We start from the raw sequence: 16,076 nt of genomic DNA on the forward strand, positions 1-16,076 counted from the left end.
TATTGGAACAATTACCTATTGGTGGTCTGTTTGGACATATATTTTACAAGGTTTGATAAGGGGAGATGGATTGACATATTGATAAAAATAAGAACATATGGTAAAAATTAAATCATTCTATTGAAAAATATCAGTGGAAATATTGAATTGTTACATAGTGTACGTAAATAAATAGTCTTTGTAATGAAAAATTCAAAGGCAGATTGTTTTCATTTGCCCACAAAAATGTTATATAGGTACACAAATTGTGATCAAAATAAGACTGTCAAAGAGGAAGATTTGATGAAATTAATAAAAAATAGAACCGTTTTAATTACTAATTTTATAAATTTTTCTTTGAAGTCTAATGAAAATACTTTTGATGAATTAGTGTATATACAGGGTGATTGAAAAGTCTGGGTACGGCTTAATATTTTGAAAAATAATAAATGTAGACCTACAAAACTTGGAATCAAGTTATAAGGCATATAAATCTATCTTAACACATATCCAGTGATCCGCTACCTCCTCAGGGGGACGGCCCTGAGTGACAACTGTCATTTTGCGCAGGATCAACCTTTTGAAGTGCAGTTTGCGGCGTTGTATTCTACAAAAATAGACCTTTAATTTGATGTGCATATCAACCTATGCTTACATTTAAGATCTTCTCCTGACTCCTGGCGGGCCGTCCCCCTGAGGAGGTAGCGGATCACTGGATATGTGTTAAGATAGATTTATATGCCTTGTTACTTGATTCCAAGTTTTGTAGGTCTACGTTTATTATTTTTCAAAATATTAAGCCGTACCCAGACTTTCCAATCACCCTGTATATAGGCTTACTAACTACTGTACTGCTCAGTTGTAGCAGTAAAAATAGTTCTTCTGTAAAAAGAGTCAACTCTACGAAGTATCTAGGTTTATTATATTTGGACAAGCTGTTAACATTGAAGGCTTACATTTCGCACCTACAAAAAAAATGAGCTTTGTCTTAAGAATATTTGTTTTCTCAATGAAATAGTCCACCTTTAGATTTAGATTTGTAGAATAAGGAGGATAGTAGCTAGCTTACCTTGAAGAAGTACAGGTAGGTCATAGAACATACAGAAGAGAAACTGAACACACAATATTTCCAAATATTCCCCCCTTGGGAACGAAATATTGTGTGTTAAGTTTCTCTTCTGTATGTTCTATGACCTACCTGTACTTCTTCAAGGTAAGCTAGCTACTATTCCCCTTATTAATTCAAAATCCTGGCCTATATCATTGAACAAAAGTAGTTCCTTTAGAGACCCCTCTAAAAAATGTTATTTTTCTATGGTACAAAGTAGACTGGAATACTGTATGCTATAATTTGTTAGGAGCTACTTATGAGTCCAATTTACAAGCTTATAGATTGCCCATGAAAGGTTTATTAGACTGATTTAAAAAAAGAAATTTGAGCACTCTCGACCTTTGTATTTTAGTTTTAAGGTTTTACCCTTAAGGCATTTGTACATTTTATAAGGTATTAAATGTGTTCTACTGCAGAAGTGGAAATATGCCAATTAGAATATTAATAGAGATAGTTTACATTCTGGTTTAAATTATTGTATTCCTAGGTCTGGGAGAACATGTTTTAGTAATTCTTTCTCATATATCGCTCCAAGAATTTTTAACTATTTGCCTGAAAATATTAAGAGAGCCAGAAATGCTTCCATATTCTCAAAAGAGTAAAAAATGTGTCATCTGAAACGACAGTAATGAGCTGGTTCAACAAGTTGGCAGAATGGTTAAATAAACCACAGATTCACCATTATTGATTTGTTTACTGAATTTCTAGAAATTTTAAAGTCCTTTTTTTTATTTTTTATTAATTTTTTTATTACTTTTGACATTTTTTGTTTTTTTGAATTTTTTTGTTTTTTGAATGTATTGGCGGCCACTTTTCTTGAAGAGGGTATTAAAAAGCTGGTGCACAGATATAGCAAATGTCTCAATCTCTTTGGGGATTATGTCAAAAAGTAACCATAAATGGACCAAACTTTTGGTAATAAATTTAATGTTTTATATGAACTTGTCTTTTGTTCATAGCCTATCGGAGGTTGAAAAAAAAAACAACCCTCATATTTTGTACCTTTTAATAACTCCATTTACCTTGGATATGGCATTTTATTTTATGTGGTTAGAAGGGTTTAAACTTAGATTGGCTAGTTAGAACTTTTCATTGCTACATTCATTTTTACTTTACTTGAAAACACCTCATCACCCTAAAAAAACTTGATGGAGGGACATAAAGACAGGTTGGTGTAGTATAACCAATATATTCAGAAATTTTGGCAAAACTAAAAAAATTGTATCAGTATCAATTTTTCAGGTACCGGTAGGAATATTGATATTGAGAATCAATAAATTTTGGTATCGACACATCAGAGACATCATTTTAGAGGACTTTTTCCATGAGCATTTCATTTTATATATTAATAAAATGAGAATACAAATAAAACAAATTGTTTATTACCTGTTGATCTCCCCAGCAAGTCAGGGGCCTTCTTTCCACAACTGTTTTCTTGCCAGGCGTTGTTGCTCCTTTGCCGGGTGACTTCAGAGAACTTTTAGAGGGAGTTTTAGTAGGAGTAGTTTGTGCCTTTGAAGGTGTCTTCATTAAGTTTTCTTTATTGCTTACTTCTTCAAAAAGCCTTTTGACATAGATTTCTGGATCCTCGCCTTCAATGAGCCCTAAATCCAAGGCTGGCGTACCTCTAAAAGCAGAGATTTACTTGCAGTAAACCAATAGACCAATGCATTTGTTAGAAATAACATACATTTACAATCTGGTTTGTTACATACCTATTATTAGCTGAATCCTGTGACCACCACATTTACAAATTTATGTAGACAATAATTAAACGTAATTAGAATCACAGGCACAATAACAAATCATTCTTTTTGTTTTACATAAAAACACATGTGTATTTAATAAAGTCAAATATGAGCTATAAATACATTTATACAACTATTACAAAGTGCTTAAATATATTATATTTTAATACATACTTAGGTAAGCAGATGCCAGCCTGTAGCTCGTTGTCCTCTACAAACAAGCCCGGCACCGCAGGGAACACCCAGAAGCGGCGGTATGCTCGGTCTATCCCCAGCGGCAGCACCTGGTTGGCTTGGTTCTCCTCACTCAACTCACGCGCTCTACGACCTTGGTCTTGCTTACGACGATGCAACAGTTCTCTCTCATGTTCTAGCTGCTCTGCTGTCCACTCTCCATCCTTGAACCTGCAGAGTGTAACACAATTCTCTCAATACCTATATAAACTTTGATTGATTTTGAAACCTAGAACAACTCAAGTGTTTATAAATAAAAAGTATGCTTCAATAAGATTGTTTCTCTTCGTATTTATATGTGTATGTAAAATTTAAAGAAAAAATGTTACAAAAAATAGCTAAAATACATTAAAATATTAAGGTTTAACTCACTTCTGAACAGCTTCTTGTTCTCTCCTCCTGTCATTGCCACTCAGGGTTCTGAGTTCTACTCTGCCTTGTTTTATTTTGTCCATACTTTCATCAATGCGATCGCGGATAGCAGCAAAAGTCAAAATCTGGCTAACCAGACATGACAAAATAGATAATTTGTCAGCTGTAAAAAAAATTCAATTAATTTCTTGCACATAAAGGATAGTAGTCTAGCAGCTGACAATACTTTGATGTGCAAACTTGCGTATACTAAATATTATTGCATAACATTTTAGTTTAATGTCTAGGGAGTTTAAAAACCAGGGTGTTTACCTCCTATTCCCCTCGTTTTCCAACTATGACATCAACAATATGGCGGCAAAGGATTTCTTTTAAATTATGTATTTCACATACTATTTGTCGGATCGGGATAAACTTTTAGCACTAAAAAGTACGGGTGTGCGGATAGTGAAATTTCAGTTCGGATCCAATAGTTAAGGCTTGGTTCGGATCGGATTGGATAATTAGAGGTTCGAATTTGGATATTTTCGGATTCGGATAGTTTGACATTATTCAAGTACTTAATAAATAAATATTAAGATTGAAGTTTAAGTAATTTTCATTTTTATATACATAAACTATAATATGAATTGTAAACTATTCACTATTGTGATATTATAAGTCATTAATCTCGTCTCAGTAATAAAAACTGAAGGTCAAATTTACAACTCACTCAACTTCACAAAAAAGAATACCGTACCTTATATCTTGGTGAATCAATTTATTTGGCAAGACAATGTCTCAGAGTATACCTTGTATGTTATGCAATTTATATGGCAAGGCTATGTCTCTCAGTGTGTACCTTATATCTTGGTGAAACAATTTATTTGGCAAGACAATGTCTCAGAGTATACCTTGTATGTTATGCAATTTATATGGCAAGGCTATGTCTCTCAGTGTGTACCTTATATCTTGGTGAAACAATTTATTTGGCAAGACAATGTTTCAGAGTATACCTTGTATGTTATGCAATTTATATGTCAAGGCTATGTCTCTCAGTGTGTACCTTATATCTTGGTGAAACAATTTATTTGGCAAGACAATGTCTCAGAGTATACCTTGTATGTTATGCAATTTATATGTGTTTGTTTTGTTGTGAACTGATGTTCTTGAAATGATTATTTAATAGAAAAAATGTAGATTAAATTAAAAACACTGTGATGTGAACAAAAGAATGTGTATTATTATTGAAAACTGTTTACAAAAATTAATAATGATAAATAACATGTGTTAATAACAAAAGTACAAGAGAAAACTGTATAAACAGACCAAGGGATGAAATTAAATGCTTTTAACATAACTCCCCCGCAAAAAAGTGATTTAGTGGGAACTTTTTAACAACTTGTTGATTGGTCCAACAAAACTTGTTCCATTGTCATCTAAAAATAGATTTAAACTTGAAAGTTTACTGTTGGGTTTCACACATTTCTTCTTCTGCAAACATATGAAAGTTTTTTGAATTTGTTTGACAATACATAGAAGAGCATTGTCTAATTCATTTGGGGTAAGTGGTCCATTTTGTACAGGCTGTTTGAGATTGTTTATAAATCTTTGGCAATAAGCAGTAACTCTGATGGCTTTGGTGTATGAACTAAATTTTAAATACCACTCATCAGTACTGTTTTCCATAAGTAAAGCACATTTGACGGATCTTCTTTCAGGTACATATGCATTTTCATTATGAATAGATTCATTTATTTTCATATTTTTATCCAACAGATATGAAGGTCCAAACCACCACAAATCCTGATTGATAAAATTGTTTCCTAAGACACCTGTAGATGCTAGGTCAGCAGGATTATCTTCTGAACAAATGTGATTCCAATCTGATGTGTTGGTGAGGGATTGAATTTGTGACACTCTGCTGCTTACAAATGTTTTCCATGTGTTTGGGGGTTTTGAAATCCATGCCAGCACAACTGTAGAGTCAGTAAATAAATAAGTGTTTGAGGTAGGTAAAATTGGTTTTACTTTGTCAACTAGTTGAGCTAATAGCACTGCGCCACATAACTCCAGCCTGGGGATTGAAACTTTCTTAAGTGGACATACTCTTGACTTAGCACAGATCAATTGAACTTGTACATTTGATGTTGAAACACTTCTGAGGTATAAGACTGCAGCGTATGCCTTTTCTGAAGCATCGCAAAAACCAAATAATTCATAGATAACTTCAGACCCAAATAAAACTAATGGTCTGGGTGTCTGAAGATTCTTGAGGTGTGACAAATTGTTACAATATTGAACAAATTCATTAGATAATTCATCAGAAACTGTCTCATCCCAACCATTATTGCATAACCAGGTTTTTTGCATGATGAGTTTTGCTTTGGTTATTACTGGACACAATAGACCTAATGGATCGAATAGACGGGCAATTTCAGATAAAATTTTACGTTTAGTTATTTTGCTTGGTAAGTCAGGTAAATTAATTGAATACTGATAAGTATCACTTTCGGGATTCCACAGAAGTCCTAATAGTTTGACTGAAGAGTCTTCTGATTGAAATTGAAAAATGGTTTGACTTGGTGTTATTTCATCTAGAACTTCTTTGGCGTTAGATGACCACTTGCGCAATGGAAACCCTGCTTGATTTAGTGTTCGAACTAGTTCATTTTTTATGGATAAAGCTTGATCTACAGTATTGGCTCCACTTACAAGATCGTCAACATAAAAGTCTTCTTTCAATATCCTAGCCACTTCAGGAGAATAATCCTTAATGTGGTCAGATAGTTGATGTAAACAACGTATGGATAAGAATGGTGCGCATGATGTTCCATAAGTAACTGTGTTAAGGTCATAAGACTTAATCGGTTCTTCTGGTGATGATCTCCAAAGTATTCTTTGATAGCATTGATCAGATTTGCTCACTAAAATTTGCCTGTAAAACTTCTCAATGTCTGCCGTAAATACAATTTTATGCAATCGAAATCTAATTAGCAAATTCATTATGTCAGTTTGAAGTTTTGGACCAGTATACAGATGATCATTCAATGATGTACCTGATGTTGTTTTGCATGATGCATCAAAAACAACTCTGGTTTTAGTTGTTGAACTCGAATCTCTATATACTGCATGATGAGGTAGATAGTAGTGTTTGTTACTGTCAATGGACGATAATTCTGTGGGTGTTTGATGCATGTGACCTAAATCACTGTATTCTTTCATGAAAGACTGATAACTTTCATGTTTGTCAGAAGTGAGTGTCGATTCTAAACCTTTAAATCTGCTTAATGCTGTTGAATAAGAATCACCAAGCTCAGTAATTGATGGTTTAAAAGGAAGACAAACACAAAATCTTCCAGATTCATCTCGAGAATGTGTGGTCAGAAAACGATTTTCACAAATGTCATTATCTTGCAATTGAGAAGTAGGTTCATGACTGACCTCTTCTATCTTCCAAAAACGCTCTACTGCAGTGTTTATGTCATTGTTTTGAATAGATAATGTGAATAAATGAATACCTTCAGATGATGGATCTGATAATCTTCCTGACAACAAGTAACCTAGTTTGGAATTGATAGCTGATGGAGTGTTTTCTGGACCTCTAACTATACCATCTATCAATAGATCTACGTAAATGTCAGCTCCTAGAATGATATCTATTTGACCTGATTGGTAGAAGTATGGATCAGCAAGTTCAAGGTTTTGAATGTGAAACCAATGATCAAAGGATGTGTTGAGTGAGGAAACGTTAGTTAGCTTGTTCAAGATGTATGCTGTAACTTGAATGTCTGTATCTTGCTTGGTTTGAATGAAAAGTGACGTTAATCCTCGTGTATAACCAGCATGGCTGTTACCTACTCCGTGGACTAAAACGTTGAATGGTTGTCGTGATAATCCTAACTTTTGAAAACAGGTTTGAGAAATGAAGCTTCCCTCACTCCCGGGATCTATCAAAGCCCTACAGTATTGATACTCACCCCAGCAGTTCTTTACCTTGATCCTGGCTGTGGACAGCATCACTCTTGTAGGAGAACCAATGCCTGCTGATAATAGTTTTGTACTATTACTACATTTTGGATTATTCTTTTCTTCTGATTTGCTGGAACCACTGTTGTGTGAGCTAACTTCAGGTTTGGGCTTAGCTTGAAATCCTGTGTCAAGTTTATGCTTAGAACTAACTTTAGGGTCTAATTCTGGCATATACTCTTTAGAGATATGTAATAAGGTATTGTGAGCTCTGGAGCAGACCTTGCATTTGGATGCTTTGCAAGTGTCAACCATGTGAGTAGCTGATAAGCAATTAAAACATCTATGAAGCTGTTTGATCTTTTGAATTCTATCATAAGGTTTGAGACTTAAAAATTCTGTACATTTAAACAAGGGATGATCTTGTACACATAAAGGACAACTCTGTGTAGTACCTTTAGATATTTCAGTTGAATTTGTTCTAATGTGTCTAAATACATTAGTACCTTTGCTGTTGTCTTGACTAGTTTCTAAAGCTTGAATATACTGATTAAGAAATTGTTCCAATTGTATGAAAGTGCCTACTTCTTTGGTTGTATTACTCAATTCCCATTTGGTTCTTAAATTTTGATATAATTTTGATGTTAGCAAATGAACTAGTAATACATCCCACTCCTCAGTCTTGTACCCAAGGTTGTTTAATGCCCTCACATTTACATTGGTGATGTCTAATAAAGATTTCAAATCTGATAGTGAGTTTACATTGGGCAGTGAAAACAAAGCTTTAAGGTGAGTGTTAACAATTATTTTCTTGTTGCAATACCTCTCTTTTAAGAGTTCAATCGCAACTAAGTAGTTGGACTGAGTCAGGGGCAAAGTTGAAAGGAGATTTAAAGGTTCCCCTTTCAAACATGACTTGAGGTAGAAAAACCTTTGCACATCTGATAAACATTGATTTGCATGAATCGTTGATTGGAATAGGTCGTAAAATGAAACCCAATTTTCATATTTTCCATCAAATGGTTGTAAATTGAATTTAGGAAGTTTTAAAAAATTTGATTCTTGTGACACATTGCCAAATGAACTACCAGAACTTGAATGATTCAAATCAGGCCTTGCAAGATTCTTATTTGTATCCAAAATTCCCTTGAAAGCTACTTTTACCATGTAGTAATTTTCTTCGAATTCATCAAAACTGTTGTCAGTTTCATCTAAAGTGATTGCAACTATTTTGCTATGAATGTCTGTGAATTCACTGTACAACTGTTCTAACTTTTCATTTCTGATTTCAATATCTAATAAATTACCTGTATTGATGTCAAAATTGTTCACGAAGGTCTTCATTTTTGAGAGAGAGCCTTTGATTGAAGCTCTCTTGTTTTGTAGAAGCCTAAGTTCTGCCATGATTGTTTGAAATAAAAATTAAAACTTACTGTGATGATTCAATGAACTGTAGAAAAATAAATCCGTTGGCTCGAAGGACCATGTTTGTTTTGTTGTGAACTGATGTTCTTGAAATATGTCAAGGCTATGTCTCTCAGTGTGTACCTTATATCTTGGTGAAACAATTTATTTGGCAAGACAATGTCTCAGAGTATACCTTGTATGTTATGCAATTTATATGGCAAGGCTATGTCTCTCAGTGTGTACCTTATATCTTGGTGAAACAATTTATTTGGCAAGACAATGTCTCAGAATATACCTTGCATGTTATGCAATTTATATGGCAAGGCTGTCTCTCAGTGTGTACCTTTTATCTTGGTGAAACAATTTAATTGGCAAGACAATGTCTCAGAGTATACCTTGTATGTTATGCAATTTATATGGCAAGGCTATGTCTCTCAGTGTGTACCTTATATCTTGGTAAAACATTTTATTTGGCAAGACAATGTCTCAGAGTATACCTTGTATGTTATGCAATTTATATGGCAAGGCTATGTCTCTCAGTGTGTACCTTATATCTTGGTGAAACAATTTATTTGGCAAGACAATGTCTCAGAGTATACCTTGTATGTTATGCAATTTATATGTCAAGGCTATGTCTCTCAGTATGTACCTTATATCTTGGTGAAACAATTTATTTGGCAAGACAATGTCTCAGAGTATACCTTGTATGTTATGCAATTTATATGGCAAGGCTATGTCTCTCAGTGTGTACCTTATATCTTGGTGAAACAATTTATTTGGCAAGACAATGTCTCAGAATATACCTTGCATGTTATGCAATTTATATGGCAAGGCTGTCTCTCAGTGTGTACCTTATATCTTGGTGAAACAATTTAATTGGGAAGACAATGTCTCAGAGTATACCTTGTATGTTATGCATTTTATATGGCAAGGCTATGTCTCTCAGCACATACTTCTTTTTTCTTTTTTTCTTTTTCTTTCCACATACTTCTTTTGCCGTCAAAAGTGCAGTAAAAGAAGTATGTGGAAACAAACCAAAGATGAAAAAGAGCCCATGGTTTACAGAAGAATGTCAGACGTTGATTGACAAAAGAAAAGAAATTAAGCTTAAGTGGTTATCAAGTAAGAAGGCACTAAACGAAGAAGAACAGTAACAGAGAAGGGCAGAACAGCTAAGAATGGAATACTGTGAAATCAACAGAAACACTAAATTATTACGCAGAAGATGTAAAAGAGAATTCCTCAACAGAAAGTTGACAAAAGCAGAAAGTGATAGAACAACAAATAATGCTAGGTATTTTTACAGAACAATGTGCTTCTTCAAATCTGGATTCTCGGAACGAAACTATGGTATTAAAGACAGAAATGGCAACCTAGTAATGGACAAAGAATCTGGGATTAAAATATGGAGAGACTATTTTAGGGAACTCTTAAACTGTGAGAGCATAGGAAATAGAGACATAGAAGACAATTTAAATTACCACAATGTGCAGCCTAATATTATGCCGCATACTGAAAAAGGAGTAGAAGAAGTCATAAAACAACTGAAAAATAATAAAGCCCCTGGAGAAGATGAAATTACAACTGAGACAATCAAAAGCTGCGGAAAAGTCCTTATGAAAGAAATACACAAACTAATAATTAGGGTATGGGAAACCGAAACTATACCATTGGAGTGGACAGAAGCACTTATAATTCCTATCCACAAGAAAGGTGATACACAGTTATGCTCCAACTATAGGGGTATATCCCTTCTGAATACTGTTTATAAAATATTTAAAAAAAAATTATTATCAAGGCTAAATCCCTTCATGGAGACCATAATTGAAGAACAGCAAACAGGGTTTATGAAATGAAGATCTACAATTGACCAAATCGTTTTGCTGAAACAGGGAATTTCAAAATACTGGGAGTACAATAAAAGTGTATATGGAATCTTTATTGATTTAAGAAAGCATATGACAGCATAGACAGAAAATTACTCTTTAAGAACATGGAAAAGCATGGTATACCAGAAAAGTTGTTAAGATTAACAAGACTATGCATAAATGAGTCCAAAGCAAAAATAAAAATAGATGGAGAAATATCTGAAAGTTTCCACATAAACACAGGGGTAAGACAAGGAAATGGAATTTCTCCAACACTCTTGAGGATAGCTATAGAAGAAGCCTTTAGAAAAGACAAAAACCTTCGAGGAGGCATAAAACTGAGAGTAGACTTAAATATATTGGCATTTGCAGATGATGTGGTAATTTTGTGACGGCCTGGCATATCTGCCTCATTTTGTTGTAATTTGTTAACTTTGAGCTTAAGCTGATTGGCATTACTCCCTAATCCTGGCCCTTGGCTATCACCGAATATTTGCTAGGTTGATGTATCAACCCTATCTAGCAATAATGTATTTTGCTTAACTTCAAATAAATCTCCAAGTGAACCTTATAACTCATACTCCAATTCATTTCATTACTCTGTAACCTTACAATAATCCTAACCAGACGTCATGGCTTGGCCGGATATACCCTGGAATGTGCTGACTTTGCAGCGCACGTGGGTCGCGATAAACAATTCTAGCTTTGTTTCTCGCTTCAATTAGTTTCATTAACGCCTGTTGTAATCGTTAGAGCGCAGCAACAGTCGAGCAACTATTGTTGCATTGAATCATGGGTTGAGCGCTCAGCGTGCGCTGATTGGTTGATGATGGTCATGTGACCATGCTGATGCTCCCGTTCTGACAATGCCGATGCCGCAGATCGCGCCAAGATGTAACGGACGACGGTAAGGTACGCCGCGCGCGGTCTCCCTCTTTCTTTTCTTACTCCTTTCTTTCAAGTCCGTGTACGTTTTAAATTCAGTGTTAAAATCATTTAATATTCTGTCAGTCGCGATTACATAATGTTAGTTGTTTCTTTTCTTGTATCATTGTAAGCGATTGTAATTATGTAAAGTTTCACCGTTTGATAATTAATTAATTTAGTTGATCCCTACTCGCGTGTTCTTCCTGCTCCCACAGGCTAGAAGACCACAAGAGAAGGTGTCGACCTGTGACAACTGGTGTCAGGTGTGGGGTGACTGCGACAATGTCACCTAACCCAGGTAAGTGGGATTAGGGATTTGCTTGATTAAATTTTTAGCAGAAGACTCTGGAAACCTTTGCCTATTAGCTGAAAACTTCATTAAAGAATGTAAGAAGGTAGGATTAGAGCTAAACGAAGAAAAAACTAAAATTGATTACTTCGGCCGAAACGCTAACAATAGAGATGTAAATTTCAACATTGCCAACTGTTCAATTAATTGTGTGGAGAGCTTTAAATATTTAGGAGTTACCGTCAATAGTTCAAATTCTGAAGATTTGGAGATACAAAGTAAACTAGCAAATGCCAATAAGAGCCTTGGGGCCTGTACAAAACTTTTGTCATCCAAACTTTTATCAAGATGCTGAAAAATTAAGATTATACAAGACCATAATACAGCCAGTGTTATTGTATGGAAGTGAAACATGGGTCCTCTCCAAAAGAAATGAAGAACGTTTGATGGTGTTCGAAAATAAGTTACTTCGTCAAATATTCGGCCCAATTTATGAAGAAGGAGTTTGGTGCATTAGGAAAAATAGAGAGCTGTGTGCCCTATATAAAGAGCCTGATATAATAGGGCTTATAAAAGCCAAAATAATTAGTTGGCTAGGTCATGTACTTCGGAGACAGGATGGCACAAGACTGAAGGAGGCCATACCTACAGGAAGACGTCTGTTGGGTAGGCCTAAATTAAGATTTTATGACCAAGTCAAAAAGGATGTGATCCAATGCGGAGGAGGCTAATCTACGAGGCAAAAAATCTACTGAGATTTGTGACGCCCCATCAGTAAGTAAGTATTTCTCTCAGTGTATACCTTACCTTCTATCTTGATGCAAACAATTTATATGGAAAGGCCATGTCTCAGTGGCCTTATAGTCGTCATATGAGTTTAAAGCATCAAAAAACATAGTCTATCCGAAAAATTCAGATATTTAACGGATAGGGTCGGATATCAAATTTGGGCTCGGTTCGGATACTGATATCCGAACCGAACCGGACCCGATTTTTCAGATATCCGCACACCTCTACTATAGTCTGTCTAATATAATTGTGCGGCTGGAATTCAACATATGATTTCCCTATTATGGTAAATCTCCCTCTCATTTACCCTTTTCTACACTAAAATACCCGTAACAATCATCTGTTTTATATTGCAGACAGGTTTTTAGGAAGCATTTGTTTATTATGATTGAACTACACACATAATAAAACAAGAAGATTTATTTTAACATAAATAATCTACGTATTAATTTTAATTTCACTAGAAGTTTTGTTGTAATATAGATAATCTTGGGCTAACATTTATGCTTTATGCTTTTGATGGATTGTTTTAAATACAATTTCAGTTCAGGTAATGTAACTATACATTATTAAATTAGTTAATATCGTGGTGAACTGGTTTCACAATTCTAAAGCGATTCTTCACTTCTTATTTAGTTATTATTTTAATACCGTCGACAATGGGAACTTTGTCAAGGTCTCTAGCGGAGCCCTAAGGTCAGATCAGGATGAAAACCATTGGGTTATCCTCTTTATGTCTGAATAATCAGTGTACAACATCAGAGTAGGCCTACTCATGATGAACAACGGAGTCATTTCATTAAACTTGTTTTATTATACCATACATTATTTGCTATAATTTTTTTTACTGAGGATAAACTAACATAACAAATTGATCATACTATTTGAATGAACGAGTTATGTTTAAAGATACACAAAAATTAAACCATTTGTATGAAACAGCTATATTTAAGTTTTTGCATTTTTTCATTGTTTACTAATTGCATAAATTTTCAAATACCTAATAGTAAAAGCCCAATATGCCTGAGTACACACCAAATAGAAAACAAAACTCGTAAAAATACATAAATATAATTTTATTTATAAAACATATATTAAACCACAAAATGAACACAATGATGTAAATTTAACAAAAGTTAGATGTAATGTGAACGTTAACAAAGTACTGGAAACGTTCCATTACATCATTCACTCTCATAACTGGAAAGTAGATGTTCACCATCATCTTCGCTTAGCCATCAGAGTCAGTGTCATCCTGCAGATTTATAATGAATGGTTCCATAATTTCGTCACGCAGTCCTTCTTAAAAAAAATCTTCTTCCTGGATATTTTCAGCATGAATTACGCATTGCTTCCAGTCTTCTACTGTTACATGGTTCATGACATTTTCAAGAAGGTTCCTGACATCCTTTATTTTAAAAGACGTGTTATTTTGCGCTACCTCCCCTTTCACTTGAGCCCAAATTAGCTCTATGGGATTGTATTGACAATGGTAGGGGGTAGGCGAACAACCTCAAACCCATCTGCAACGCAAGTTCATCCAGTTCGTACTGTGGGGGAAAATCTTGCCTGTGCTGCCGCACGGTGGTAAGGAGTTCTGCTACTGTGTGGACTGGATTGTGTTCAATACCGTTATCTGATAGCCACTTCATAATGTCCTGCCTTTCTTGATTTTGAACTTGTAATTTTGTTAAGTCGTTTCGAATGGTTCATTATCCATTACAATAATCTTTTTATATATTTTCTATATTACAATCTTCGGAGTCCATATTATGTGCTGCAATGCATTTGTTTCCTTCTCCAGTTAAGTTTTGCACTGTTTTGGCTATTTCTAACTAACACTAATCAATTAAACCCAGACTGAATAATATTAAACTGCACAAAATATCATCATAATAATCACAATGTTGTTTACTACTAAAATGTAAACAAAGTGACACATGTTGTAAAATTATGAACAGTATGAATCAGCTGTAGGCTAATATGTGGTGGTGGCAGGGGCCAGGGAGAAAACAGGGGAAAACAAATTTGTCCTTCAACCGCACATTAAACTCAGACAGAGTATAATAAGGTTTATATTACCTGGCTTCTGTCTCCGATTCTCAGTAGTTTTATAAAACTACAGCTGTTTCATGCCTATTATTGGCACATCCTCAGGTTTGTTGAACGCCAGCTTCTCTATAAAATATCCCTCGGTGTTGAGTTCGTCATGGTTTTACAAAAAACATGTTGACATTTACACACACGTAAACACACACGAAACATTTAAACATTAATTAATTAACGACTGCTTAACCTGATGCGGCGCCGGTGATGGATAAGTCGCGGTGAGTGAGTGTAGCAAACGAACTTCAACCTGGAAGCAAGTTAGCTTAGCGAACGAGCTCCAACCTTAAGGTGAGTAAGCGTAGCAAACAAACTTCAACCAGGACGTGATTGAGCCACGCGAACGAGCTCATCTTAAAAATGAACGAGCATTGTCTGACATAAAACCACATTAGGACAGGACGACCTGTCGGGCCAGCTAGTAGGAAATAAATCTGACAATTTTAAGGGAATATTTTCAGCCAGGTAAATGGAAATTCACTTAGTCTGCAGGTTAACACGTTGACTGCTGAAAACCTATACACAGGCGCTCCTAAACTGTGGCGAGGCCCGGGCGGAGCCCCGGCGCGATACTGAATCAGCGGTCGCTATTGATTGGCATTGCAATATCTCAGTAAGACGAATCACAAAAGAGCAAATGTGATTGTTCTGCGTTTCCCCGAAAGTGGATGTAGTTCACTGAAACACCCAAAGGTAGCAGAACTGCCTGCACCAATAACCAGAGTCTTTGTAATATGGCTCGAATAGAGAAAATCCTCGAAAACGAGACAAAAGCTTTGCCAGACGGGATTTTTACTGGAATGTTTAGTACCAACCTACACCAAAATAAAGCTTGTATTCTAAACTACAGCCTGTTTCCGGACGAGTGCTGGGCTCAGACAGACGCATTATTTGGCAGGCGAGCACACTACTGATACAGCAGTAGGCGGCAGTCAACGTGTTAAGGAACTGTATTGCTTTAAGTATTGGAGAGTAATGAGAGGAGGAACTTACGGACAGGCAGGTCACAAAATGGCATTTGAGCCAGATGGTCCAGAATGTGTGGCTGAGAGAGCCGCAGAGTGAGGCCAGGATCATCTAGACTAGAGTAGCCACCACGTTGCTGGTACCTGACAAAATAACTGAGCTTCAGGATACTTTGTGAAACAGTATGTGAGTTATTATATGAGTTAAAATAAAGAACATTTTCATATATTTAATTTACCTTCAACTCCCTTATCTTTTACCTATATTTTTGAAACTTTTAATTACATTCTTGAAGTTTCAAAACTATTACATATTTAATTGCAATAATCAAA

At 35.2% G+C, this 16,076-nt stretch overlaps 1 protein-coding gene across 1 annotated transcript in view; it reads right to left on the reverse strand.

Moving 5' to 3' along the window:
• Positions 1 to 16,076, reverse strand: part of LOC128983124 (bromodomain adjacent to zinc finger domain protein 1A) — a 218,572-nt gene that overhangs the window by 106,261 nt on the left and 96,235 nt on the right. Inside the window, exons 11-14 of the mRNA XM_054402292.1 lie at positions 15,772 to 15,887; positions 3,445 to 3,607; positions 3,013 to 3,243; positions 2,477 to 2,717 (exon numbers count right to left, since the gene is read on the reverse strand). Coding sequence (XP_054258267.1) covers positions 2,477 to 2,717; positions 3,013 to 3,243; positions 3,445 to 3,607; positions 15,772 to 15,887 — 751 coding nt within the window. The remainder of the gene's footprint in view (positions 1 to 2,476; positions 2,718 to 3,012; positions 3,244 to 3,444; positions 3,608 to 15,771; positions 15,888 to 16,076) is intronic.

This window comes from Macrosteles quadrilineatus, unplaced genomic scaffold (genome assembly GCF_028750875.1).
Source record: "Macrosteles quadrilineatus isolate MER2022 unplaced genomic scaffold, UCM_ALF_1.0 Scaffold_1__1_contigs__length_201487025, whole genome shotgun sequence".
NCBI lineage: Eukaryota > Metazoa > Arthropoda > Insecta > Hemiptera > Cicadellidae > Macrosteles > Macrosteles quadrilineatus.